The sequence below is a fragment of the Anthonomus grandis genome, chromosome 7 (assembly GCF_022605725.1).
Source record: "Anthonomus grandis grandis chromosome 7, icAntGran1.3, whole genome shotgun sequence".
Lineage (NCBI taxonomy): Eukaryota > Metazoa > Arthropoda > Insecta > Coleoptera > Curculionidae > Anthonomus > Anthonomus grandis.
Genome location: NC_065552.1, coordinates 26,668,523 through 26,695,267, shown reverse-complemented (window position 1 = coordinate 26,695,267; position 26,745 = coordinate 26,668,523). Strand labels below are relative to the sequence as shown.

The following is a 26,745-nucleotide window of genomic DNA, read 5'->3' as shown; positions in this document are numbered from 1 at the left end:
CTATTCACGTAACTCATTTCAGTTATTCTAAAGTCGGAAAATTGTAAATGATCGATGCACTTCCGCAGAAGAATTTTGGTAGTTTTTGTTTAATGGAATACTAAATAAACCACATTTTCTTATATAACTGATTTCAGTTATTCTAAAGTGGGAAAATAGAAAAAGCATTTCTGCAAAAATTTGTTTGTAGATTTTGTTTAAAGGACACTTCCAAATACTAAATAAACCAAAATTTCTTACATAACTGATTACAGCTAAACGAAAGATTAGCCAAAGTCTCTTCTGTCCTTGCCTGATGTTTGCAGTCAGACGAACTATAAATGTTGTATCTTTTAATTATAGAACGCTTCCGTAATAGCTCATTTGTAGACAACTAGGGTGAAAAACATTGTGACACATCACACACCAAAAGTTTTCTGTGCTTTTATAAGGGTAACATTTAAAGCTACCTTTACTGAAGCTGGTTATGCATTTAAGCCTACTGTACTTCTGTTATTCCAATAAAATCATATTGTACTGGACTAGAGCAGTTAAAATGGGATCAAAAATCCTATTTGGTTTATTATTGATATGGAACCAACTGATATCAGCTACACACGGCAATGCTCTTGTTCTTAGTACCTTGTTTATTATCTCACTAAATGATTAATTTTTAACACAAAAACTACAATTAATTAAACTATAGAAAAACAGAAGTGCATCTGCCATGTTTTTTAACTCTGCTTTTTCTGATCTGATAAAAACTTACATTATATTTGAATAATGATATTGCCGAAATAAAATTACAAAAGTGGTTTAACTTTTAAAAAGTACTAATACTAAAATAAATATCTTTCTTACCTACCTTTAAATGCATTAGTACATATGCATACCCTAGGGCAAAAAAAGGTATATACAAAAAGATTAAGCCAATACCCTCAGCACAAATAATGAATATATCATCACCATTTAACACTCAGTGTAATTGTCCCAACCCAGGCGACGTTTCAATTAACTAAATGTTCCGCTGTTTTAGTCCCTCTCCCCCCATTTGTCTTAACTCCCTAACATCGAATGGACCCAATCTAAATTATAATCATTTACATACAATACTCAGACCATTATTGTTCTAGATTTTAAACGGGAGAAGAAGCCATGCATTTTATTTAAAGTTATTCATTTTTCTAAGTTAGTATTAGAGACCCCAATAATGTCTTCTTAGCTACTCATTTTCTTATACTAATAATAGAGTTTTAATATACCCACATTTTTTGCTATTAAAAGTTAAGCACATTAAAATAAATATTGCATTTAAATTTTTAACAATCAAAAAGAAGTGGGATTTCTATTTATAGCAATGACTATCGCGCCAAAGTGCCCAAGAAACCCCATAAAAATAAATCTGCGGCAAAAACCATTTTGTCATTCTCAAATTTTATTTCGAGGCACTTTATCATCCTTATATGTCTTCGTTTGGGGTCTTTGAGAACTCACTTTCCCCCTTAATACACTTTTCTCCTTTTGAGAACAAATAACTTTGTGTAGCTCCGCGTAACTAGTGAACGCTTTTATTTGGGGAGTTTGAACCCCAAACCTTCAGTAGCTATGATTAATTATTTTTGAAAGTCATAAGAATTACATTTAAAGTTAAAAAAAAATGCGAAAAACGAAATGCAAAAATTAAGAAAACATATTATGTTTATGTATGTTTTATTTTTAAATAATTAAAGAGAAGAGATTTGAAAATCTCATTAGGAGGGTGTGAAGCTGAGAATCTGGGGTTAGAGGTATAAGTATTAATATCAAAGATATTTTTAAATGCAAAAATTTCATTTGCAGTTTTTTAATGTACAAAAGTTTTAAAATGGCATTAAGTCTATCACTAAAAGAGTTTTGAATAATCCTTTTTTAATGTTTGAATCGTCAGTTTTTAGAGCTTGTTATATATCTAGATATTTCTAGGTTGCTCTCAGTGTTAGTGGAGAAATGTATTATTCATTTTAAAAAAATTTTGAAAAAGATGTTACAAAAGGGTGGATGATTACTGTTACTGTAGTTGATGGATGGCTTTTAATTCATATGCTTAATCAATGTATTTTGTAATTTCTTTATTCCTTGCCTATTTTGTGTTATTATTTTCCGGGATCGTTATGTCAATTATACAGGGTGTTTCAGAACTATGGAATCAAACTTCTAGAGGTTGTTCAGTGCTACAGTAAAATCCATTTGAGTATAGGAACCCATGTCCGGAAATGTGTCACTACGCCACTACGGCCCTAAGAGGCGTTTAAATTTAGAAAAAAATATTAATTACCTAAATAGGATCTGATGCATTTATTTTTACCTTTTGTATATGATACCATCACAACAATTGTTCAAAATGTCTTCCTCCAACCTCAATATACCGATTTAAACGCCGCACATGATTCCGGCGGACTACACTAAAAATTTGATCCTCGTTTTGAATGATTTTAAATGCTGCTGTTATTCGTCCAATTAAGTTTAGCTCTGATTCTACTAGAGTTTCGTAGACTAAAGACTTTACATGTCCCCACAAGAAAAAATCGAGCGACGTTAAATCGGGTGACCTAGGAGGCCAAGAAACTGCTCCACCTCTGGCAATCCAACGGTGCCCAAACCGCCGAGCCAAATACTCGCGTACTTGTACAGCAAAGTGAGCCGGCGCTCCATCGTGCTCAAACCACATTTGCTGTCTAACGTTTAGTGGAATATTTTCAAGGTGTTCTGGGAGAATTTTCTCCAAGAAACGCAGATAAATAGGTCCTGTTAACCGTTCCGGTAGAAGGTATGGCCCAATTAAATAATCATCAACAATGCCTGCCCCTACGTTGACAGACCAACGATTCTGATGTTTTCTTGGAAAAATTGCATAAGGATTTTCTTCGTCCCAAACATGGCTATTCCTACTATTAAAAATACCGTCTCTTGTGAAAGAGGCTTCATCGGTCCACAAAACATATCGTAAAAAATTTGGTTGTGCAATGATGTGATCCAGAAGCCATCGACAAAATTGAACTCTAGGATGATAATCGGCTGCAGTCATACCTTGAACCCTCTGGAAGTGGTAAGGATGTAAGGATGGAGTTGTTGCTCATGTAGTACCCGCCAGGCAGAAGCGTTACTCGTATTCATATTCTTAGCGACGTCACGTGTGCTATTTGATGGTTCATCGGCAACTCGATGAAGCACCTCTTCTTCAAATTTGACCGTTCTTACGGTTCGAGCAACACCAGTATCATGCATCTTAACCATGCCTGTCTCAGCGAGCCGCCGATGAACCGCAATAAACTTTTTGTATCCAGGATGCTGTCTTTCGGGATAACGTTCATGATACAACCGCGATGCTGCTCGTGCATTGCAGTTTGTTGCTCCGTATGCCAAATGCATATCCGCCAATTCTTGATTGGTATAGTTTTCCATTAGCAATAAATGTTTAAAAATCGTAAGCTATAAAATTTTTAAACATGACATTGAGAATTGACATTGATAAGCGTTGATTTTAAACAATTGTTGTTATGGTATAATGTACAAAATGCAAAAATAAATGCAGCAGATCCTATTTATGTAATTAATGTTTTTTATAACTTTTAACGCGTCTTAGGGCCGTAGTGGTGTAGTGACGCATTTCCGGACATGGATTCCTATACTCAAATGGATTCTTCTGTTGCACTGAACAACCCCCAGAAGTTTGATCCCATAGTTCTGAAACACCCTGTATAAGTCGTTCTATCTACTTTATTGACTATTGAGAATTGACTCTGAATTTACATTCGTTCCACACTTCAATAACATAGTCAAGTCAGCCCTGAGAAGGCTTGGGTTCATAATTAGAAGTTCTCAGAGTTTTACTTTGGAGTCTACATTAAAACTGCTTTTCTGTTGCTTTGTGAGATCAAAACTGGAGTTTGGCTGCGTTATATGGAACCCGCTCTATCAGAATCATGTTGGTCTCCTTGAATCTGTTCAGCGTAGATTTGCTAAGTTTTTGGCCTTCAGGCAGGATGGCATATATCCGGTAAGAGGGTTTGATCATCGGCAACTATTGGAACGCTTCAATCTACATCCATTACAACTCAGAAGAATGATCTTCTCTGTAAAATTCCTGCATGGGTTACTGAATGGATTCATTGATAGTCCTGTACTTCTTTCCGGTGTACGTTTCATGGTGCCTAGGCTTAATGCTAGACATCCCCTAACATTCTTTCTGCCAAGGCCTCATACTAACATCCTGTTGAAATCGCCACTATATACAATATGCGCTATATTTAATCGGATCTGTCACCTGTGCGATATAAATTTCTCTCCGGTTCATGTGATTGTCGATATCTTGGTGAGAGTAATGATCTCTTGGGATTAAGACCCATGTGTTTAAGTTATAGTTAGTAGGTATATTGCAGTTAATTTAATTTAATTTAATTTTGTTGAATATGTGATCATCTTGTTAAACTTTTATAATTGGGTTTTTATATCATATTAATAGTTATTTGTTCTAATTCTTTGGATAACTTTTGAGAATGTGACTTTACTTTACTTTACTCTTTTTCTTTTCTTTTCATTCTTTTAGGTTTGTTTGTGTGTGTTTTTTTTTTAACTATATTTTTCATTGTTTTGCAACTGTTTCCTGTTATTGGGCAAGTTGCCTGTTGGAAATAAAGGCTTATTATTATTAAATATCACAATATCTGGGCGATTGTGAACAGTTTTCATATCTGTTATAATTCCCAAGTCCCAGTAGACTTTTGCTTTTTCGTTTTTAACTGTTTCCTGTATCTTCAGGTTTGAACTTGTACTACGGGTTGTTTTCGGTTATAAGATTATATCTATGACCTATCGCTTGCTGGAGGATTTTGGCTGCATTGTCATGTCGTTGTTTGTAATCCCTTGGGGCTAGGTACGAGCAGCCTGCTTCCAGGTACTAAATAGTCTGGTTTGTCGTTGCAAAGTCTGCATCTATCGTTTGGTATATCCTGTTTCGGTAAATACTTGCGATAGTTTTTTGTTACCATTACCTCGTCCTGTATAGCTCCAATAAACCCCTCAGTCTTCATTCTTAGAAGGCTGTTTGTTATGTAAATTTTGAAATATTAGCGCCTACAATATCCGAGTGTAATGCAGCTGCATATCTTCCTTGTAGATGTTTTTCTTTCCACTGTGCTTCTAAGTTTTTGTAATAATCTTTATTTTCTGTTTTAGGCGCCATGTTCTCTGCGAGGTTGAGAGAAGTCATTTGGTGATCTATGGACTCAAGTGCTTGGTGCAGTAAATATTGAACTGATTTAAGCTGAGTATTCATATTTTCTATTTCTTTTGTGTGACTCTCTTTTAGGTTCCTTATACCTCTACCCCGTTTTTTCTTTGCAGGTACAATCTATTAACAGAGAAATTTGAGTGTTGAGATCGGTGCTTTATTAGTGACGTTTTTCTCGGATGATCCAGTCTGTTTGCTTCCATTTTATTACTCCAGAGGTGCACATGCCAACAGTTAGTACCCAGGAATTGATGGCTTTAATTTCTGCGCCTAAACATAATTCTATTTTACGTATTATTTTTAATTTCTTATTTAGGGCTTGTTCTGTTTGATTTTTTACTGTCGATATATCTCAAGGTATTAATTTTTTTCATCAAGCTGAAGTACTGTGAATTATTATTATTATTATTATTTTTGCTACATCCAGAAGGTTTATTGCAGAACGTGGTAAATCTTTATAATTATATTCAAAATATGGGTCAAATTTTGACCAATCTAAATGATCATTGTATGGAGTGGAAATTTATTCTTCCACGATTGCCAATATTTGGTAGATTACAGGAATCTAATATTAAGGCGGTTAAGAATAAATGTTTTTTCAAATAAAGAATTTTCGGTTGTACTTTTTATCAGCTCACTTTTTAATTGGGATCATAACAGTTCCTAATCCTACCCAAAAAATGCGTAGCCTCTCAAAATTTCAGCTAATTTAGATAATAAATCAACAATTTTCAAGCGTCGGTTTAAATACTACTTTAATCAGCTGCAGCAAAAAATCAATTAATTAAGCATTCAACGAATATTAATTTGGCTCCTCTGGTACTTCTGAAAAAGGACAACCTCTCTCCGTGGTAGCTTAGGATGAGTGACATCAGTTCATCCTGGGCCAGATGTCAAATAATGTAGTGCGGGTCATTACTGTTCATATAAATATAGGTGAAGTAAAGAGGGCAATTAGCAAATCTTGTATACTACCAAATTCAGAAGTCTAAGCAGTTCCTGTTGAACCTACTTGTTCTACTTTGATTAGACCTACCTACTTTGATTAGACCATAACATATGGTAACACGGTCACGTAGAACATATGACAGACATGTGCAGCAACAGAGGCTGCACATTTAAATAATATATTATATACCATGGTTGTTCTGTAATTGAATATTAATGTTGAATTGAATATAGTAGTGCTGGAATGTGCTTAAATTTAATTAAACCAGCGGATACACAATCTCTACATACAGTATATCTCCAAAAATTTAATATATATATATTTTATATAAACAATTTAAAATTAAGTTTACAGTTCCTAATATCTTGCCCTAAAATGATTTTAAATTCCTTGGGAAATATGGACTATTAAATAAAATAAAACAGGAAAAAAGCTTAGGGACCGTAATCAACTTATTTACAGTCAAAGGGACAGAAAATGACATAAATCTGGGATTTAACTGTTATCAGCCGGAGCCAGTGAACAGTAAAGAGGATCAAATTTAGCCATAAACAAGAGTGCAGACGTACAAATCGCTTGAAGCTCTACTAGGCGTTTATATGACTTAAATATTTTACTATAAATTACGTAAATACTAATGATAATTGTTAATAAACAAGTTACACAACCACCCCCAATAAATCCCGTTTTACTAATTTAATTTAAATGCCCTTTTAATAAACGCTGTTTTTAATTAAAACCTCCACTTTGAGGAACTCGAATTCGGCAATAAAGTTTCATTAGCGGGCGCGACGCCCCTGCCACGTGAATGGGCGTCCTTGTGGGTGGGATACCGGGATTTATTGCCTGCTGCTTTTACTTTTAGTTTGTTGGGGTTCATTAGGCTATGAATTTATAATTTAGTGAAGCACGAAAAATCAGAACGTCATATATTGTTAAAGAGAGTTAAATAAATTAACTTGAAAACAATTTGATTAGGAAACAAGTAATTGGAATCCAAATAATTATGGGTATATTATTATATGTTTGTTTACTTATCTAAGTAAAATACCCTATTATTGCTATAAGTCTACAAGTTAAAACTAATTTGACATATCTACAAATCCCACTATGTTCAATAACATAATTAGAATAACCAGAATTGTATTTTTCAATAATAATTGTAGGACTATGCGTACATATTGTAACGATTTTAACAGCCGCGAATATATTAGTTATTCTCTATTCTCAGTTAGGAATCATTTCGTCCGTCGCACCACTCAAAGGTGCGACAAAGGTGGAGCGAGCGGCAGGTACACATCGCGACATCTCAGGACAAATGTTGGATGTTGGCGATTGTTTCACAACAATGGTATACCTAATATATAGCCCTCGTCGCTAGGAGGTATGCAAATAGTCATCTGCATATTGGCGCGATTTTTAAATCGGAATAAATAGTAGGAAATAAATTATATGTTCTTCTAGTAGTCTTAAGTCATTGTGTTTAGGATATGTAATATTTATGTTATAAATTTGTAAAAAATAAATTTTTGTATATCGAGTGATTTAATCACACTTAAACGAACAGTAAAAACGTTACAGTAGGTAAACAAAGATCTGTCAGTGTGTTTTAACTGTTTAACTGCTAAAAATAATTTTGGTTATTATGATACATGTGAAAAGAAAACTGAATTTTGTAAGAAATTACAGCTTAATTTTTGCTAACTTAACTTTGTTACTTACTAACCAACTTCGTTTACTTACTAACTTAATTTAAATTTGGAAAATCCTAAAACATCACAACTTATCAAAAAACCTACCAATCAGAAGACGGCAACATCCATTTAAATTTATATTAACTTGTCTAATAGTTGGAAAGATTTTCCGCAAAACTTAACAAGTTCAGATATTTCCTTGATCATTTTGTTGATATTATTTTTGAAGTTTAATATACAAATAAAACCTTCATGTCTATTTTAACCAACTGCTAACAGTATAACGTAAAATACAATGAAAGTCATTATTATTGCACTAAAATTCAAGGGCGTATTCCTTGGGTCAAAATATTGAAAAACTTCCTATAAACCTATACCCGAAAATGCTTTCCTGGAGAGATACAGGGTGTTGAAATTTTAATTTAGTTTTCAATTTTTCGAAATAATTTAAAAGTAAACCAGATTAATCATATGAAATTAGGTATAGAGAGGTTTTCTAAGGTGCTAAATTAAAATTTTTTGATAGTTTTGATGTCACTAATAGCGCCACGTATAACATTTTGAGTTTTTAAATACAACAATGAAAACAACCATTAATATTAAGTTTTATAAAATATAAGTTTTTACAAAAGAGAAAAGTGATTAACATAACGTAAGACACAAACTAGAAATACAGATTATAAAAGTTGTTAAAATCGTTGCTCTCCAACTTCTATGCCTGCTGTGTTTAGGTTTGTTGCGCAACTTTCCACTATCCTATTTCTTAACTCACACAGTTTCAATTGGAGAAGAATAAACTAATTGTTTTAGGTAACTTTAGAGAAAAAAGTCTAATCAGTTTAAATCGGAAGATCGGGAAAACCACAGTTGTTGCCCTCCGCGTCCTATCCAACAATTGGGATATTCTCTATCTAAATATTCTCGAGCAATTAAGCTAAAGTGCGCTTGACCACTATTGTGCATTAAATACATTTTATATCTTAGCTAAAACTATCTTAGCTAAACTTCTTCTAATAATGCAGGCAGTTCCTTTTCGAGAAGATACCGGAAAAAAATGCATCGTTCTGTAAAAAAAAATTGACAAATCAAGTTATCTCCAATAATTCCCACCCATACATTACTCGAAAATTATTGCTTGCCCACTTTCAATAATTCCATGCGGATTTTCGTATGCTTATATGTTATCATTGCAAAAATTCATAATGGCGTTTTTTGACAAATTTGCTTCACTTGTGAATAGTATTTTTAAATCATCTGGAAAAGTACTTACACTTGCTGTATATGGTATGGATATAACAGTTCTCTTTTCACTATTCTGGAGACTGTCGATTGACTAATTTTTCGTAAATCGGCCTTTTTTCGTAGGCATTGCCGTTCGTTATTCCGTACGCAAAATGCATATCACACATTTCTCTGTTACTGTAATTAATTTGAAATAAAAATTTCAAAACTGTCAAGTATAGAAAATTCACTGTGAACTTCAACATTTTAAATATCGGTCACCTATTAGCATTTAAAGAAACTAATATTTTACTTACTGAAAACGATTACAAAAATGCAATAATATCAATAACAAAAACTTATTATAAATAAACTTAAAGTAGACGGTTCTTAAATTTTGACCAACAATCGACTTTTTTTTCAATTTTGTTAACTTATGACCGATGCATTGATATGTTTTTCTTTGGCAACAAAAATTAAATGAAAGTTTCCATATTTTTTTGTAGTTTACTTTTTATTTTTGTTTATTATTGTATTATTTTTGGCATTTTACAAACATTTTCAGACATAGGTTTATAGGAAATTTGTTCAGTATTTTGACCCAAGGAATACGCCCTTAAATTTTCGTGTAATATTAATGACTCACCCTATATACTAATAAATTTTAGGCTACCCTATATGTATAATTATTTTGCAACTAAAATATGTTGCTTCTGCTTAAATAATTAACAATTTCTCCCAATCTAGCTTGGGCTGTTTACAATTTTCTTTATCGCCTGCGAATTTTGCAATACCGTTCACCCTATTGTGGGATTTTTTTAAAATCCCAAATTCTTTTTTAATTACTCTTCATTTGTAAACTTTGTGGAAATCCTGCTAGGCTTGTTATGTGCCATTGCTTAAGCGGTTAAGACTGATCTTAATGGATGGAGAGATGGGGTCTCCAACCATTTTTAGCTTTTCAGTTAGCTCCAGTTAGCACTAACATAATAAAATTTTTGGGTCACGATCATAAACAGCCAATGCAATTAATTGAGTGTTTAACATGGTGAGCTATAATAACTGGTATATTTGTCAGTGTTTCATCTACAATACCTCATTTTTCGAAACACCGACGTTTTCATAAAATGGTTAATAATAATAAGTTTTTACGCTTAGGTGTGAGTTAAAACACTCGATACTCAAAAATAGTCAACTGATTTATTAGAAGCTGATAAAATTATTACCCGCGCATATACTAAACACTAACTATTGAAAATAAATTACTTACACGGAAATTATTTCCAACTGATTATTTCGATTTAAAAATCGCGCCAAAAGAGCGGAAGCTTACCTATTAGGTAAGCCACTGTTTCGGAACATGTCTGTTTCTCTCTCATTCTTTATAGCCTCTCCAACGAGGTACTATTCGGTGATTCGGGAAAACCGGATATGTACCCTGGGGAAATTCGGGTATGTACCCTGTTCCCTGAATCGGATAATTATTTTAACCTTTCTTACAAAACTTTTAAAATATTTCTCAATACACGTTGTCGCCTCTCCTACGATGCATTCGGCATTATCCGGCCTAACTGACGGCGTGAATAAGATTAGTCTCAACGGCAGGTGATAAAAAAGGGTCTAGGAAAGGATACGAGGAATTGGAAAGGACAAAGAACTACCACGTATAGACTGGGTGTAGGATGCCGCGGAAGTGTTTTCTTCGGAACATTTGCCAACCTTCTACGTGCCTCCCAAGATGTCGCGAGAAATGCCCACCACTCGCTCCATCCTTGTCGCACCTTCAGGTCTAGAAGATGGACCACATCATTTTCGACCGGCGGAGAAGAGCTGCTACGATTCTTACAATATCCAACATATTATGGAGTCATGACACAATTTTGTCAAAGTTTCTATTTTTTACCGCATTGATAGTGTCATATACGCATCTGTGCACAGTCATGATACTGACCTCCATTTCCTAACCAGTGAATATTAATGTCTTCTACTGCGGAGTCTCAAAAATAATAATCATCTAATCATAAAATTAGATGATTATTTAATGATTGCACATGCCGATGAAGATTATTACATTGTTGTCTGCTAAGACGTAAACCTTTCCTTAAACTAAGCCATCACTAAGATAATTAAGTCTGTTCTTATGTTTAATCGATATTCCCTGGGAGAAGCATATTCATTGTTACTTTCTGAGTCACTTGACCGTATAATGAAAACAATAATTTAAATAAAATTATAACATATTATTTAAAAAAATAATAATAATAATTCACAGTGAGAAAATTGATACAATACTTGTGCTGATTATGTTACAGGCCCCTAGTAATTCAAGGAGGATCAATCGACTACCAAGTATGTATTCTTCTTCAATATCCATTAAAAAAACCTACACAAAGACTTACGTAATTAGCTTAAAAAACACACCTAAAAATTAAATACAACAAAAACCTAACTTAACATTAATGGAATCTCATAAGTTAGTTGGTCTTTCTGGTGATTGCTTCTGTACAAGGGACGCATAGCCGATCTAATTGCAAAGATCACTGTAGAATCAACCATCAATACAGTTGAGTACCAGAAAAACTATTAAGAGTAATGCAAGTCTGCTGTGATTCAATTATGGCTTGGCAGAGAAAACAGCTTATCACCTTATATAGTCATATGTTAATACTACGACGAGTATGATATATCTTTATTATAGGTATATTATTGAAGTAAAATTTCTTTACGCATGCTTGAATTGAGGAATAAGCTGGCGAATGCCTTACGAAAAGTGTGATCGCGCAAGGCGAACAGTAGTTAAGAAGGAGATATAAGTTAGTAGAGATAGAAAGAGAGAGTTACGGTTCGTATATTACTGTAGGAACAAGAGAACATATACAACCATTTATTACATATACATATGAATGGAGCTGAAGAAGTTTTATTTTAGGCGTGTGGTCTCAAGCGCACTAATCTTTTACTACTATTACTCCTAGTACTGCTGTTTTCATTTATAAATACTAGTAGTTGTGAAATTAAGGACATTAAAATTAAAATCTTAAATTTAATTCTATTTCGAGGAATTTTTTATCTCGTAATATGTTAAGAGTCGCCATATACAATTGAAATTTTTTTTTGTTTTCGATCGGCTTTATTTAATTTTCTAGGTGATTATTTTCTTTTTTTAATGCAGTAAATTTTGTCTTAACTGTATTAATTTCCTAAAGAAATTGCTGATTAATACCAGTAGATCCTTCTTTAATTTCACTCTTTGCATTTGTGTCTCAAATCTTTGCAGGTTTAAAACAATTTATAGTACATCATAATAATAGAATCCAAGCAAGTATCTCTCTCTCCCTCTTCTGCTAAATATTAAATAATCATTTTTTGCGATCTCCATGCTTTTGGAAGTATATTTTTATATCATTTTTATTTCAGGCATTTAATATTTTTTATGCTTTCGAAATAATTATTCTTTTATCCAGCTCAGTAATTTTTTATTTCACCCAGGGCATTATGATATTTTTTACAAATCATTTATACAATTGTATTCATTTTGAATACACTTTAGTGAAATACAAAAAATCCGTAAACATATATACAGAAATGTTGAGCAATTTAACAAACTCAAAACCGGTTTCAAGCAAATCGTCAAATTGATTCGTCGGTATAATCAAAATCTCTATTTAAAATCGAGTGGAAATTAAATTTTATTTACTCAAAGAACGAACCGCAAAGGGGGGCTCTATTACGAAAAACATAAACACGGTATTTGGGGAATTATCCGGGGAATACGAGAACGAAACGTTCCTAAGGGATTTCTCGGGATTTTCCTGATCATTTTCCAGATATTTTTGGAGATCTTGGATAATTGGGGTGAGTGGAACAAGTGGTTTTCTAGTATGTAATGCACTTGCACCTTTCATTTATTTAAAAACAGATATATAATGTGAAATTAATACTAGGGTAAGCTGTAAGTAATTAAGGAGATCTAATATAATATTTGATTGGGAATTTTCACTATATTTATTATGACTAGTTACTTATCCATGTATCGGACCCATTTTCTAGTTCTATTGTCAGCTAAGAGAGCGCTAATAATAAAGAATTCTGGGTGATTTAAAAAAAGCTGCGCTTATAAAGAAGAACAGGGGGAGAAAGACAAAATTTCAAAATTGACAAAATATAACTAAGTTTGCCCTATATGTGAGAGTAATAGAAACACTATGACCATTGGTTTTTCCCAACTAAATACTGGAGAAGAAACTTTTTCCCAACTAGAAACTTACGGGTCATTTTAGCAAATTATCATAGTTTTTACCCTTTCAATCAACTGTTTAAAATGTTTATTGGTGGCTTTATGTATTTTGGATAGGCCGTATAATCTTGTTAAAGAAGGCTGGAAGGACATTAAACTATTTGAGTATTGTTTAAACTGAAATTTACATGAAGATCATTGTTTGAAAAGTATTTTGAGTTTAGTTACAAAAAAAGAGAGAGGAATTTCACTAAATTCATAAATAATTCTTGCCTGCCTTATAAATTACTAGATTTTGACTTTTTCTTTAAGTTAGATGACATCCTATTTAGTTTAAAGTTAGGTTTTTGAGGTTACTTATGTTTTTATCTTTTAAAAACTTCTTAAAGATTCTAAGACATTCAGATTTTATAGTTATTTTAATAGCAAATCATAAATATAATTAGTAATTCTATCAATAACCGAGTCTATTTCATTAGAAAAATAAAATAACGATTTTTTTATAATATTTTTTTAAATTTTTTTTTATTTCAATATACGGCAGAGCCAGTTTACAAAAACAAAATAGATAATACAAAATACTAGACAATATAGCAATATAAATACAATACTAGAATTACAAAAAAAATATATATATACCAAGATAAAACCTCTGAAAAAACAGTCATCAACAGGGCTAAAAACTTAGCACTATCCAAGGAACGTAGGTTAAAGTGTAAGATTATTTATTTTTGATTTGAATGACCGTAAGCCGCCGGAAAATGGATCCAAACTATTTTCATTAAAGAAACGCAAAGTCCTAGTCAGTGGAGAAAAAACCCATAGTTGGCCGAATGAAAGGGTAAACGAAACATAGAAGAGTTGATCCTTCTTTGACAGGTGTTAAAAGGAATTGCTTCCAAGATGGTAGGACAATGATATAAACCATTTAAGATCTTATAAAAGGTTAAAGCATCAGAATAATGCCGTCTGACTGCAAGATTAGGGATATTAAATTGGACACTGATAGCATTATAGTCGATGTAATAATTACGAAAAATATTAACTTCAGCTCTATAAGCAAGGGATCTTAAGAATCTTCTTTGTACAGCCTCAAGGTGTTCAATATGAGAATCATAAAAAGGGGACCAAATTACAGACGCATACTCAAGCAAGGAACGTAACAAAGAGTAATAAAGTAATTTGAAACAATAAGGTGAAAGATGTACACTATTTCTAGTGATAAAACCAAGACTACGCATACTCCTGTTAATAATATCCAAAATGTGCGGCAAAAAAGTTAGCTTGGTATCAAAAAGAAGAAGAACTAATAGCAAAATTAAAACCATAATCCAACAATTCCAGTTAATCCAGTTTGAGTCCGATCGAAATTACAATTAGATAGATTAGTTACCATTCTGAAATTAGCTTCTGAAAAGAGTGGTCAGAAAAAGAAGGGTAATTTAGATCTGTATGTCTTTGCTCCTGTAAAAGTAAATTCTGAAGTTTTTTATCTAACCCTCTATATTTTAATTTCTTCTTCAAAACAACAAAATTAAAATTGTCATTAAAAATATCGTTAAAAACAAAATCTTTGATTCAATACGCGGTAACGGCGGTTTTTTCTCGTGTTTTCGTTATAATAGAGTGGTCCGTTTGACAAGTAGGTAAGTAATTTGTAATTTTGTTTCGTTTTATACAGTGTGTCCCAGGATGAGCGAATTTATACGTAAAAATGACAAACAATTTTGGAGTTATAATTTGACCGTTTGGCATCCAGCCCTGATTGATTAAAGAAGAAATAAAAGTAAGTATATTTTTATTTTTTTTTAAATCAAGCATGCCTTGGTACGAGCATTTATTAAATTTTATGAGTAGGTAAAGTAGTATTTCTAGGCAAGATATAAAAAATGTTTATAAGAAAGAATGGTTTAGAATGCAAAATTATGTCCGAATAGCGAATTTTATAACCGTTTTTTTTTACGTTTAAATTATTTATTAATTATTTATTCTCACTTTTTTAAAAGTTTAAACAAAAATCAAATAAGTATTAATAATTAAAATAGTGAAAATTATTGTCCTTGGCTAATTCTTTTTACGATCGGTAGGAGTTTTTCATGGAATGCATTCCACTTATTATATTGAGTTCTTTTTTGCTGCATTTAAGAGTTTTTGTCGAACTTTTTAAAACGTAAACATTCTCAATTAAATGTGGCAGCTACTATAAAACATTGCCACTGTCAAAATTATGTACAACAAATGTACTTAAAGCTATTAATAATATTATCAGAATTTATAGAAAAACGTTAAATTTCAAGCAGAAAATTTTCATTGTGCAATCATATGGTAGTGGAAATAGGATGTCGTTAAAGTACGTTTTTAAAGGATCTATTAATGAAGAAACGTATCTTCAAATTTTGGAAAGATTTTTTGAAGAACTTACTACCTTTACCAGTACTAGAACCTTTACCAGTTGATTTGATCAAAGAATAAATCTTTATTTTCAACACGACGGCTGTCCAGCGCACTCCACTATTTGAGTAGCAGAATGGTTGAATAGAACTTTTCCAAATCAATGGATTGGAAAACGCGGCCCAATTGAGTGGCCGCCAAGATCACCTGATTTAACCATTTCTGATTCCTATTTATGGCGCCGGCTCCAGCAAATTGTTTATTCCGAGTCATTACCAAGTGACAGGGAATTACTAAAACAAAAAATTAGAGATGCTTGTAATTCAATTTCCATTAAAGAAATTAGAAATTCTTTTAAAATGTTTAGGAAAGATATTAAAAAATGTTTCGATAATGCAGGTAGCTACATTGAATAAATTTAAAATAAGTAAATAAAATAAATTTACTTGTTAAATTAGACGTACTATGTACATTTTATTACAAACATATTTTTGAGGATGGTTTGTAACTCTTAGATCAGTGATTTAAGTATTAGATAAATAAATTTGTTAGTTTTTCTTTAATAATTAAATATGAATTAAAAAATTAATTGGTACACGAAACGTAAAAATCAAAGTAGGCCTATGATTATGAAACTCGGTATTCGGGCATAATTTTACATTCTAAAGAACTTTTTCTTATAAACTTTATGTAGGTACCGTTGTAAAGAAATAATCTAGAATTTAAATTTTATTGATTTAACCTGTTTAAGTTTTTTGTAGAATCAAAGCGCTGATAATGACCTACGACCGAAAGCGCTAGGCAGATACTAAGACTTTCGCATAGGCTTATTTACAGAGACTGCTGGTGTAGAACCAACACAGCATGTTTTTTTTATTGCGTTGACAGAAATAAACACATAGTAGTATTGCTATTTAATATTTCCCGAGCCTGATTCAGTGAACCCAAAATTTGTGAGCGAGTTAAAAAGTTGGAGAGGGTGGGGATTAGAGGAAATAATTATTCAATATTTCAGTCATTCTTGACCGATAGGCAGTTTAATGTAAGGATAGGAAATGAACAATCTGCAGATTTTGTGATGAATCTGGGTACACCACAGAGTAGTGTACTCGGTGGTTTCTGATTCTGATCCAGATTCTATAAACTTACAACGCAAAGCTCAGTCATGTCTAACTGAAATTAATAAGTGGTATTTCTAAATCAAATAAACTAATGCGAAAACTGATATGGCTCAAATATATAATAAATTTAGAAAGCCAGATAAATTTGTTTTTAGTTTTGAAGACAACTTTCTGTTCGATTCAGAATTATCTAGATTCCTAGGCATAATGATTGACAAACAGCTGGACTGGTCTGAACATATTAATATTGTTTTTAAAAACTTAAATAAAAGTGTCTGTCCTATAAATCAATTAAAAAATTCACTTGATATCAAGGAATTGATAAATGTGTACTAGTTCTGTTTATAGTGTTTTGGGTTATTGCATATTATTATGGGGTAGGGCCATGGATATAGATAGAGTGTTTGTGATTCAAAAATGTATAATTAGGATTTTATTTATTATACCATTTTTCTTAAAGGTTCTTGAAATTGAGTATATTGAATAACACTCGTGGTAAAAACAACTTACTTCTTACAACTTAAGCTAAAACACTGCTCTTCAGCGATGTTTTTTATACAGTTGGAGAGTTTGAAACCTTTTTAAAATGTTACAAATGTTAGAGTGGATACTGCATACCAAATATAAGTGGAATTTCTATAGTAATTAAAACAAAGGTAAAAACACAAAGTCACGGTCTCATCAAATCCATATAATTTTTTAAATGATACACGTGTTTCGCTTCTATCGGAGCATCATCAGGCCTAGACCTACACAGATCACATTACAACTAACAACAAAAAAGAAAATTTGTTTTATTTTCGTTTGGTCTCTTAGAGAAAAAATGGATGATACCGTTCTATTCTATAGTAATTATGACGGATCTATGCTATGTTTCTAGTATATAAGGCAATAAATGATTTTTGAGTTTTTTGAATTTAATTTCACTTGCTTTGTAAATATTTTATCTGTTGTCCATCATGGTGTTATCAATGAATTTTATTTATTTAATTTTTTAACATAATTTTAGTAATGAACCATATAAAATCGTATATTTATAATTTATAGTGATAGTTGGGTAGCCTATATGTGTATATCTATAACTTTTTATCTTATTGCTTTTGACGTATCTAAACAGGTCTTTGTTGTCTGTTTATATTTTTACGTACCATCAGCATACTTCTAAAGAATTTAGGAATAGTTTTATTATGTTTTTATACCCAAGAATATCCGTTAGCTAACCCTATCAAATGCCCTTAAGAACATTTACTGACGGTGCCACTGGGATCGGCACATTACATATATTCAAACTATTTTGTTGTGATGACTATTTTTAATAAACAGAATAAAATAGTATTTAATAGAAATACCATAACTAATTTATTTTTTATCTCTGTGAGCTTGAAATTATACTTTTTAATGAACCTGTAAATATTATTAGCTGTAACGAATATTTCTTAAACTTAAACTTAAATTTAACACTCACCACCCAACTTGCTGCATGTTGCTTTCCTAATCCGCTATCCGGCTAAGTATCGAAAAAAATGCCTATCATGCGAGCACGAATCGGTACTAAACTTTTCTATTGATTAAGATACGTCGCGGAGGCTTGGAGGACCATGTTTGTCTGAAACCAAGAAAAAACATAAAATTATTTTATTAACTGTCTATAATTGATGCATTGATGCTTATATAGTTGCGTTAATATTATAAAGATACCTTATCCTAGACTTAAGCCCTACGCTACCAATCTGCTAGCTCTTACTAGCTGTGCTAGAGTTCTTTGGCTAGTTGTTGTGAGCTTAGCCTATCATGTCTAACTTTTTTCATACTTCATTGCCATGGTGGCCTTCAATGCATAGTATCCTTACTAAAGTTGGTTAATTGGACACTCCAGATTACTCAACAGTCTTTTGCTAGCCTGGATTTGACCTTAGGGAATCTGATTATCTTAAAACTATATTTTTATGCTGGGTATTTCTTTCTTGGATATACGTGGCACAGTGTCCATGGCCTAAGATACTATGGTGTAATTTTTCCTCGTGGCAACCTTGTCTAACTCATGGCAATATATGCCCCTGACTGGGTCACATATATGTCGCCCCCTGAGCCTTGATTGGTCTGACTAGATTAGGAGTAGGTAATACGAAGACTTGGTCTGCTTTTGTTAAAGAAATCTTTCTTTTGAAGAATTTTCTTTTCTAATAGTATGTTATAGATTGATAATTAAACTCTTGCGCTTTTTCAATTTTTCAGTTCATAGCATTTATTCAATTTATGGAGTTTTGATCTTGTTTGAGCCTTTGTTGGATCGCCCCTATTGTTTCTATGAAAATGTGTATTGGAGATAGATCCAGTAACGCCTCCATTGTTGCTGTAGGAGTTGTTCTCATGGCTCCAGTGATGCATGCAAGCATTCGGATCTCCTACATTTGCATTGCTGAGGTTTCTGTAACCTTTTTTCCTCAGACGATTATACCATATACTTACATCGGTCTCGCTACTTAATTACTACTACTACTAGATTAAACTGGTTCTTCTTTGTGTTAGACTAGCTTCAATTCAAAGGAAGTTGCAATATTCTCTTTTGCGCGAGTGAAATAAGCAGTGACATAGTTGGGACATTATTAAGCGCTCCTTTGTTATATATCTAGGAATGTTGCCAGTGCTATTTCTTCGTCATAAAATGACTTTGGCAGGAGTATACTTAGGCCATCCAGGACCTTTCTGCAGACTTGCTTACCTGTTATGCATATTAGTATTCACTCATTATCTATAGTATTAGTTGATATTAAAGGTTACAGAATACAATATTGTCATGATTACTACGAGTAAATATGGATATTTATCCTCGACCACTAGGATATTTTGCATCAAGTCTATATTTACATACTTTCACACCATCCAGCCATACGATCCAAACCACGTAAGTTATTATGATTCTTTGTTTTGCCGTTAATAGTAATCTTTTTTGTATGTACAGTACACAATAATAATTTTTTATTAAAGTATTTGATAGCACTTAAGATTTCCTACTCTTAGAACCCTTTGAAAAGGATTATATAATATGAAATCGAAAAAATATAACAAGATTTTCTGGAAATGTATGAAATTAACTCTTTTATACGTTTACATAATAACGAGTATAAAAGAGGCTGGTTCATCTTGTTGTACAAAATATTTATCTTGATCATAAACACAGTGATAATAATAACATTATTGCTAATTTATTTGCAACTTGTATTTTATCAGTTAAATCATCTGAGGCCGCTACTTTTTACTTTGAAGCTGAAGCTATAGTTGATCCTATTATTTACATTTCCTCTATTAAAGATAAACTGACATCTTAAGGTAAAATGTCCAAGCCTCGATACTATTTATCTTATCTTTATAGTAGAACTAATTGCCTCTTAAACTAGTGCTACCTCCAAGCTCTCTGAAGGTTTAGTTACAGATATACTAATCAGTTTTAAAATCTGTAAACCAGAGAATAGAATTATCTTAAGTCATCGCTATGTAAAAAAATGTCAATCTTTTTGTAAATAATAGAGACCTTTACTTCAGAAAGAATAGATAACCTTTACTTCATCACGTATGAAGTAAAGGTTACCGAGCTTTTTTTTGCTAAAACCAGGGATTTAGGTATCACTTTCAATGAACCACTACCTTTCAACTTAAACATTTATAATATAATCACACGAGACACAGCCTTTGATTTGTCAAAGTATAAATGGAATCAGAAATATATCTATGTTTACTTGGGCGTCCAGACCCAGGGGACCGTTTAACAATTCCTAAGGAGTAAGAGTGGAGATTGCATAGCTGTTAATTGCTTTCGTCAGTCCCGCTGAATTTAATTCTGTTTTGATTAATGCAGTCAATGGCGAATTGAATTTTTCCTTGATTGCTTTATGCTCCACTCTATTTGGTTGTAGGTAACCAAGATATTTATATAGGTCTCCTGCAATTGCTCCTTTGGTAGTTTGTGTATCAAGCAGCAGTTCCTTGCCTTTAATCAGCCTTTACTCACGTACATGAACCATTTTACTTTTGGACCATTTTCGATAATGCATGTAATTGTTTCTTTTTAATAATATATAGGTTTATGTCATCCATGTAAAGGAGATGACTGATCATTTTCGAATTGTTGGTTTTCATGTTAATGCCATAAATAAAACCCGTTGATTTAAGTGAATTCGATAGAGAGCATCATAGTGCACTGAAACTGTCTGAAAAATGCACCTCTTTACATCAATACTGTCTATATCAAGGTTCTCGGCCTGGGATCTTATTTGCAAGGCGACTGTTCTGTTTTTCATTCATTTTTTGAAGAAGTCAGTCACTATGCCATCGATACCGCAGATTTTCAATGTCTGTAAAAGCCAACTGTGGGAAACAGAGTCAAAGGTGATATTTACGAAATACATAAGTTGCCGCTTCTGCATTTCCATCGCACAATACATAGAAAAATTTAGTATATGCTTATTGGTTATTATAAAAAGGCTTTTTTTGGATAATGGCTTGGAAAGATTGACATTTTTTTGAACTCTGAGTTTTCTAAGGCAAACGCTATATCGAAAAAAATTAGAGTCTTTTTTGTTATAAACTGTACAGGGATTCCAAGAATAATTTTTACTTAATGAAAACAGTAGCGTATCATTTTTTTTCATTAAAATTGCGCCATTGGTAGAAGTAAAATAATATTTTTTACGTAGAAAGATTTATCGAGAACGTACAATATTTTATTTAAATGTCTTGTCTTAAAATTATTAATAAATTTAGAATTTTTGATAAATATATTGACACTCTGTATCTTAGGAACGAAGCATTTTTCCAATAAAGTTGTTGGTTCTCCGTCGACCTCTTAAGATTTTGCTTTCGAAACTGGATCACCCTGTATATTTTAATGTACACATTCCATAAGAAGAGCATGCTGATCAACGAATTATTATTTTTATATTGGAAAGATTGGAACCTGACGTCATGACTCTCGTACAGCTACATACATACATTTTTAATATATATTTAAACACCTCCTCTCACTCACTCCGTTCGGCCACCCACCATTTCCAGAGCTCCCAAGGTCGTCCAGCTCCATCCAGAATATCGACCAAGTTCAAATCTGACGCCCCTCCTCACCCCGCCTTTTGCTGGAGCGATATTATCGCCCAAGGGCATTAACTATGCGCAATAGTTACATTTCTGGAATTTTGGAAATGCACGAGCACGATTTTGGTAGATAGAAAATCAATACTGTTTACGTAACTAACGATATATCTGTATATGTTTCATATGTAAAATGCATTATAATAATAAAGATTATTGATGGAGTTTACAAGTATAAATTTCAAAAAAGTTAATATTTATGAAATAATAGAATAATAGCATAATGGTATATAAGTTATTCGTAAGTATACTATATAAACATGACAAAGTTGCTAAGAGGGTAATTTCTTGTTTGAAGTAAAGTGTTGTTTATTGCTTAAACGTTGGTTAAAAAGTACTAAAATTGCTTTTTTAATAATGAAATATGATTGAATAATAAATCTAAATATTAGCATTACAAAAAATACTTTAAATTTTAGGTTTACAATAAGACTTCTGCAATAAACGAGTAACGTGCCTCTGAAACCTTATTAATTAATAAAAAAATATGCCCAAGTCTTTACCAGAACTAGTGAAGAATCTTTCAATCCCAACTAAAAAAAGACTTGTATTGGATAGGCGCATTAGGGAATAGATCATGTCTTTTGCCATATTTTCCAAATGAATAATGTAACTACGTGTCCTCAGCATATTGGTGATATTGCTTATATAAAAGATAGGTAAGTTTGAAAATCTGAAGTATAAACTGAAGATAAAAGAGGAGCCAGGTCAAGGAAGTATAATTTCGTTGACCTGACAATTCCTGACCAATAGGTACTTGTTGGCATTTTCCTTTTAATAAAATTATCTTTTTCTTTTCGTGTGTTGTTTGACAAACTCCGTTAGAAATACAGTATTTTTAGATGATTCAGAAACTATTAAGGAAAGAAAGTGAAAAACAAAATAGGTGGAACAGTTAAAGTTAATTTTTTTACCCTCTTCCATATTTTAATTTATACTGACAAAACTATGATGGCTTAATAACTAAAGTCCCTTGACTATAATAAGCGTTCTTCGCTCTTGCACTTAGGCGCAGGAACAATTTGAAAATGAGCCTGATTTTTTTAAGAAATGTAATTATTATTATTTTCTGGCATTTATTGAAATATGCTAAACATACAAATAATTTTCTTACTATAACTTTTTAACATTATAATAAATACAAAGCATAGCCGCAAGAGAAAACTCGCACGAGGAAGAACAAACATAATATACTAAGAATTTATCCCAATGATCAAAGTTTTACTTACTATACTAGGAGGCTAATAAACTAACTCTAAAAAATATACCTAATCAACCACAAAAAATAAATAAAAACCAGGATGAATAGATTTCGAGATCATAGTTGACAATATTTTGAGGTATTATTTTCGTCTAAAAGGGAAAATACTTCACTCCTAGTGATTTCACTTGTTAAGAAGAATTGAATTACCTTTTTAAAAGTAAACATTTTTCCCCTCATTTAAAAGATTTCACACACCGATTGATGCACTCCCTGAAAAAGTGACCAAAACATGAAGGCATATTTATAAAACTTTACTTAAAGCGAATTAATTAAAATAGACACCCCCTACAGTATCCAATAAAAAGCAGCTACAATATCCCAAGATAAATTCAAGGATGTTACAGGCCTTACCTGTAACATCATTTAAATGTCCTATGAAAAATAAATTTTTTTGAAAATTTTGTTGTTCTTGAAAAATGACTCCCAAATCCTTTACTTTAGTTATATATTGCAGCAATTTACCAGCAACACAGCAATAAGTAAACCAAGTACTAAAACTAATAATCTTAAAGCCTTTGTAGTTATATGTGATGAAATTATTTAACATTAAATTGTGGTAAAATAATTTTAATGATCATGTGCACACTTAGCACACTTAGCAGTAACTTAATGGGCTGGGTCGAGTTAGGAAGCTGTTGTAAATCAACACTATATCTTTTAAAATAATAATTTTTTTTAAGCCTTTTCTTAATTTTAAACACTGTTACAAATTCTTTTTTACGATATTTTTTTTAAGTTAGAGATAAAATATACTTAGGACTTAAAGTAGCAAAATCACAAACAACGAAACCTTCAACATTTTTGTGATTTAATTTTCCAGCATCATATTGAGAATTTAATTTTATTGTCTTAGATGTTCACCAATTGATCATGTAGAACTTAGTATTCCCTAAATGCTTTAAGATATGTGAGTACATTCCACAAGCATTCATTGATTTTAGTGACTGCTGACTAGCTGACTTTCAAATGCTATCACATTTTCTACTGCCGACATCCCTGGATATATTAAACACCTATGAATTTTCTGATTGATGAATTTAAATATTTGGCAACCAGTTATTGCTTTCAGCTTTCTAAAACCAGAAGTTAGCTGGTAAAGTAAAGAGATCAAAAATCCTTCTGAGTTACAGTAATTGATAATCCTAGGAAGCATCATAATATTATTATACGTAAATGATTATTGAATGCCTTTACTTCTGACGTTTTGAATTATTTTTATTTTCAGAAACCTCATACACTTGTTCATAATGTAATACCTACTTTTACTGAAAAACCACTAAAAAACTTATGCCAAAAATGTATTTAAGAAATTACTAGCGTAAGGTAGACAAAGATGTAGAAAATTGCATATTATTTTTGAAAAATGCATTTGGTGGAATACACAAAAACTTTATCCTCCATATGAAACTCTATAACCTCCTCTTCCTTAGCACAAAATTACGGAGCTACTCGAAGTAACTTTTCAAGCCGGTCAGAATGATTGGCATTGTAATTTTAAGTAGGCTAAGTGGAATCAAAATATTTTTTGGTTCTATTAGTTTTTTGTCTTTTTATTTAGACACTCTGCAAAATAATGAAGCTACTAATTTTGCAGATTTTATTATATATATAAAGAAGTGATTTATGTCATGTGTGAGCAAAGGCAAGAATTAATTTGAAAAAAAAGTGCATATTTCATTTCCCTTTCATTTCCTAAATGTCATTTTTATTTTCAAAACAATTTAATGTGGCGAATATATTACATTTACATTCTCTGTAAATTGATATTTCTGAATACATATGTTCTGATTAATAATTATGACTTTCATTTCTTTCCCACTTTCTGTCTACCCCGATAGTTACCCCGTAAAAACTAATATGTATTTAAACAAACTCGTACACCTTTGGTTAATTTTTAAATAAAATTAAGCTATAATTATTAAGATTCATAAACTTCTTTAATTATTTTTAAAATTCCAAAAATTTAAGTTCTATTGTGCAATAAAAAAGGGGGTAATTATGATTCCATTATTACATATAAAATAAAAACACTTATGTTTGTAAAGAGACCAAAAAGTATATCCAGGAAATAAATATAGGAGCAGGAGCCATATATAGACTATAATAGATGTTTATGAGATATCCATAGACTATAACCCTTCGATATACTTTAAATATCTAGTATATACACTGCATATACTAATAGTATATTCCATGTATTACATAGCGTGTGACAAATGCATATTTATTTCATATCCATAGAGAGCATTAAAAATAGACATTGTGTGTATATACCTTAGTATATTAGGAATATACATAGCATTTGCATATAATTCAAGTTCGAGACAAAACACTCTACCCTAAAAATCTTGAAAAATAGACCGTTTAGCCAAAAACGGCCAAACACGTTAAATTTAATATTGAGTATTGAGACAAAAACGTCAAAATATGCCGTAAATACTCGCATATTTCGACGCTTTTGTTGGTTTAGTTATTTTTCTTTTGGTACCGGTGTTTTGTTGAAGTGAGCAATAACAACAGTAGCATAAAGTATTTATTTAATATAGTTCTAGTGATGTTGATAGGATTGATAACAATGGTAACACGCTGCAAGAAAGAATTGAGTTAGTGCGTCTTTATTATCACCAAAATAAGCCTGCTAGAGCAGCAGCACGTACTTTTAAAGATAATCTAAGGATTCCGGATAAAAGAGTAAATCATTCTTATTTAATGGATTTGATGAGAAAGTTTCAACAAACAAGGTACAAACCAGAAAAAATTAGTTCAGCATCGACTGTGAAATGAAGTGGTAGAAACTGCAGTGTTGGGTCATGTTGAGATGGAACCTAATACCGCATCCGGCGTGTCTAAAAGTACCGTTTACAACATTTTAAAACTACACAAATATCATGCTTGCAAAACCAAACTAGTAAGTGAGCTAAATGAAAAGGATTTTGATCGTCATGTACAATTTTGTTAGTTACTTTAGTGATAGGTTAAATCATGAGATAGATTTGCTGTACAATTTTTGTTTCTCCGACGAACGCGATACCAATGCTCATTTATTTCGAGAAATACATACGCAGTGACCTCAAAAACATAATGAATGGGCCGGTATCTTGGGAGATCATATTGGTGAACCTTTTTTTAATTACAAATCTTAATGCTGAAAATTATTTGGAAATTCTGCAGGACATCATCAATCCCAGAATAACTGAGTTACTTAAACAAGATGATAGTCTTTCAGAAAATTAATTGATGTTTCAACAAGATTAGGACCATACTGAGGATTGGTCGGAGAGGTACCGTAGAATGGCCTGCTAGATCTCCCGATCTTACCCCTTTGGATTTTTTAATATGGCGTCATCTAAAAACCAAAGTATTTGCCACAAAGCCTGACTTCCTTAAAGATCTCCGAAATAGAATTATTAATGAATGTCAGTTAATAACGCCCGAAATGTTTGCTAATGTGCGCAGACGTTTTGAACAACAATTG

The 26,745-nt window shown here is 32.0% G+C and overlaps 1 protein-coding gene across 1 annotated transcript in view; it reads right to left on the bottom strand.

The window, feature by feature from the left end:
• The window catches only part of LOC126738610 (vesicular glutamate transporter 1), a 125,136-nt gene that overhangs the window by 97,503 nt on the left and 888 nt on the right, over positions 1-26,745 (bottom strand). The window contains exon 2 of the mRNA XM_050444021.1: positions 18,327-18,467. Coding sequence (XP_050299978.1) covers positions 18,327-18,343 — 17 coding nt within the window. The 5' untranslated portion in view covers positions 18,344-18,467. The remainder of the gene's footprint in view (positions 1-18,326; positions 18,468-26,745) is intronic.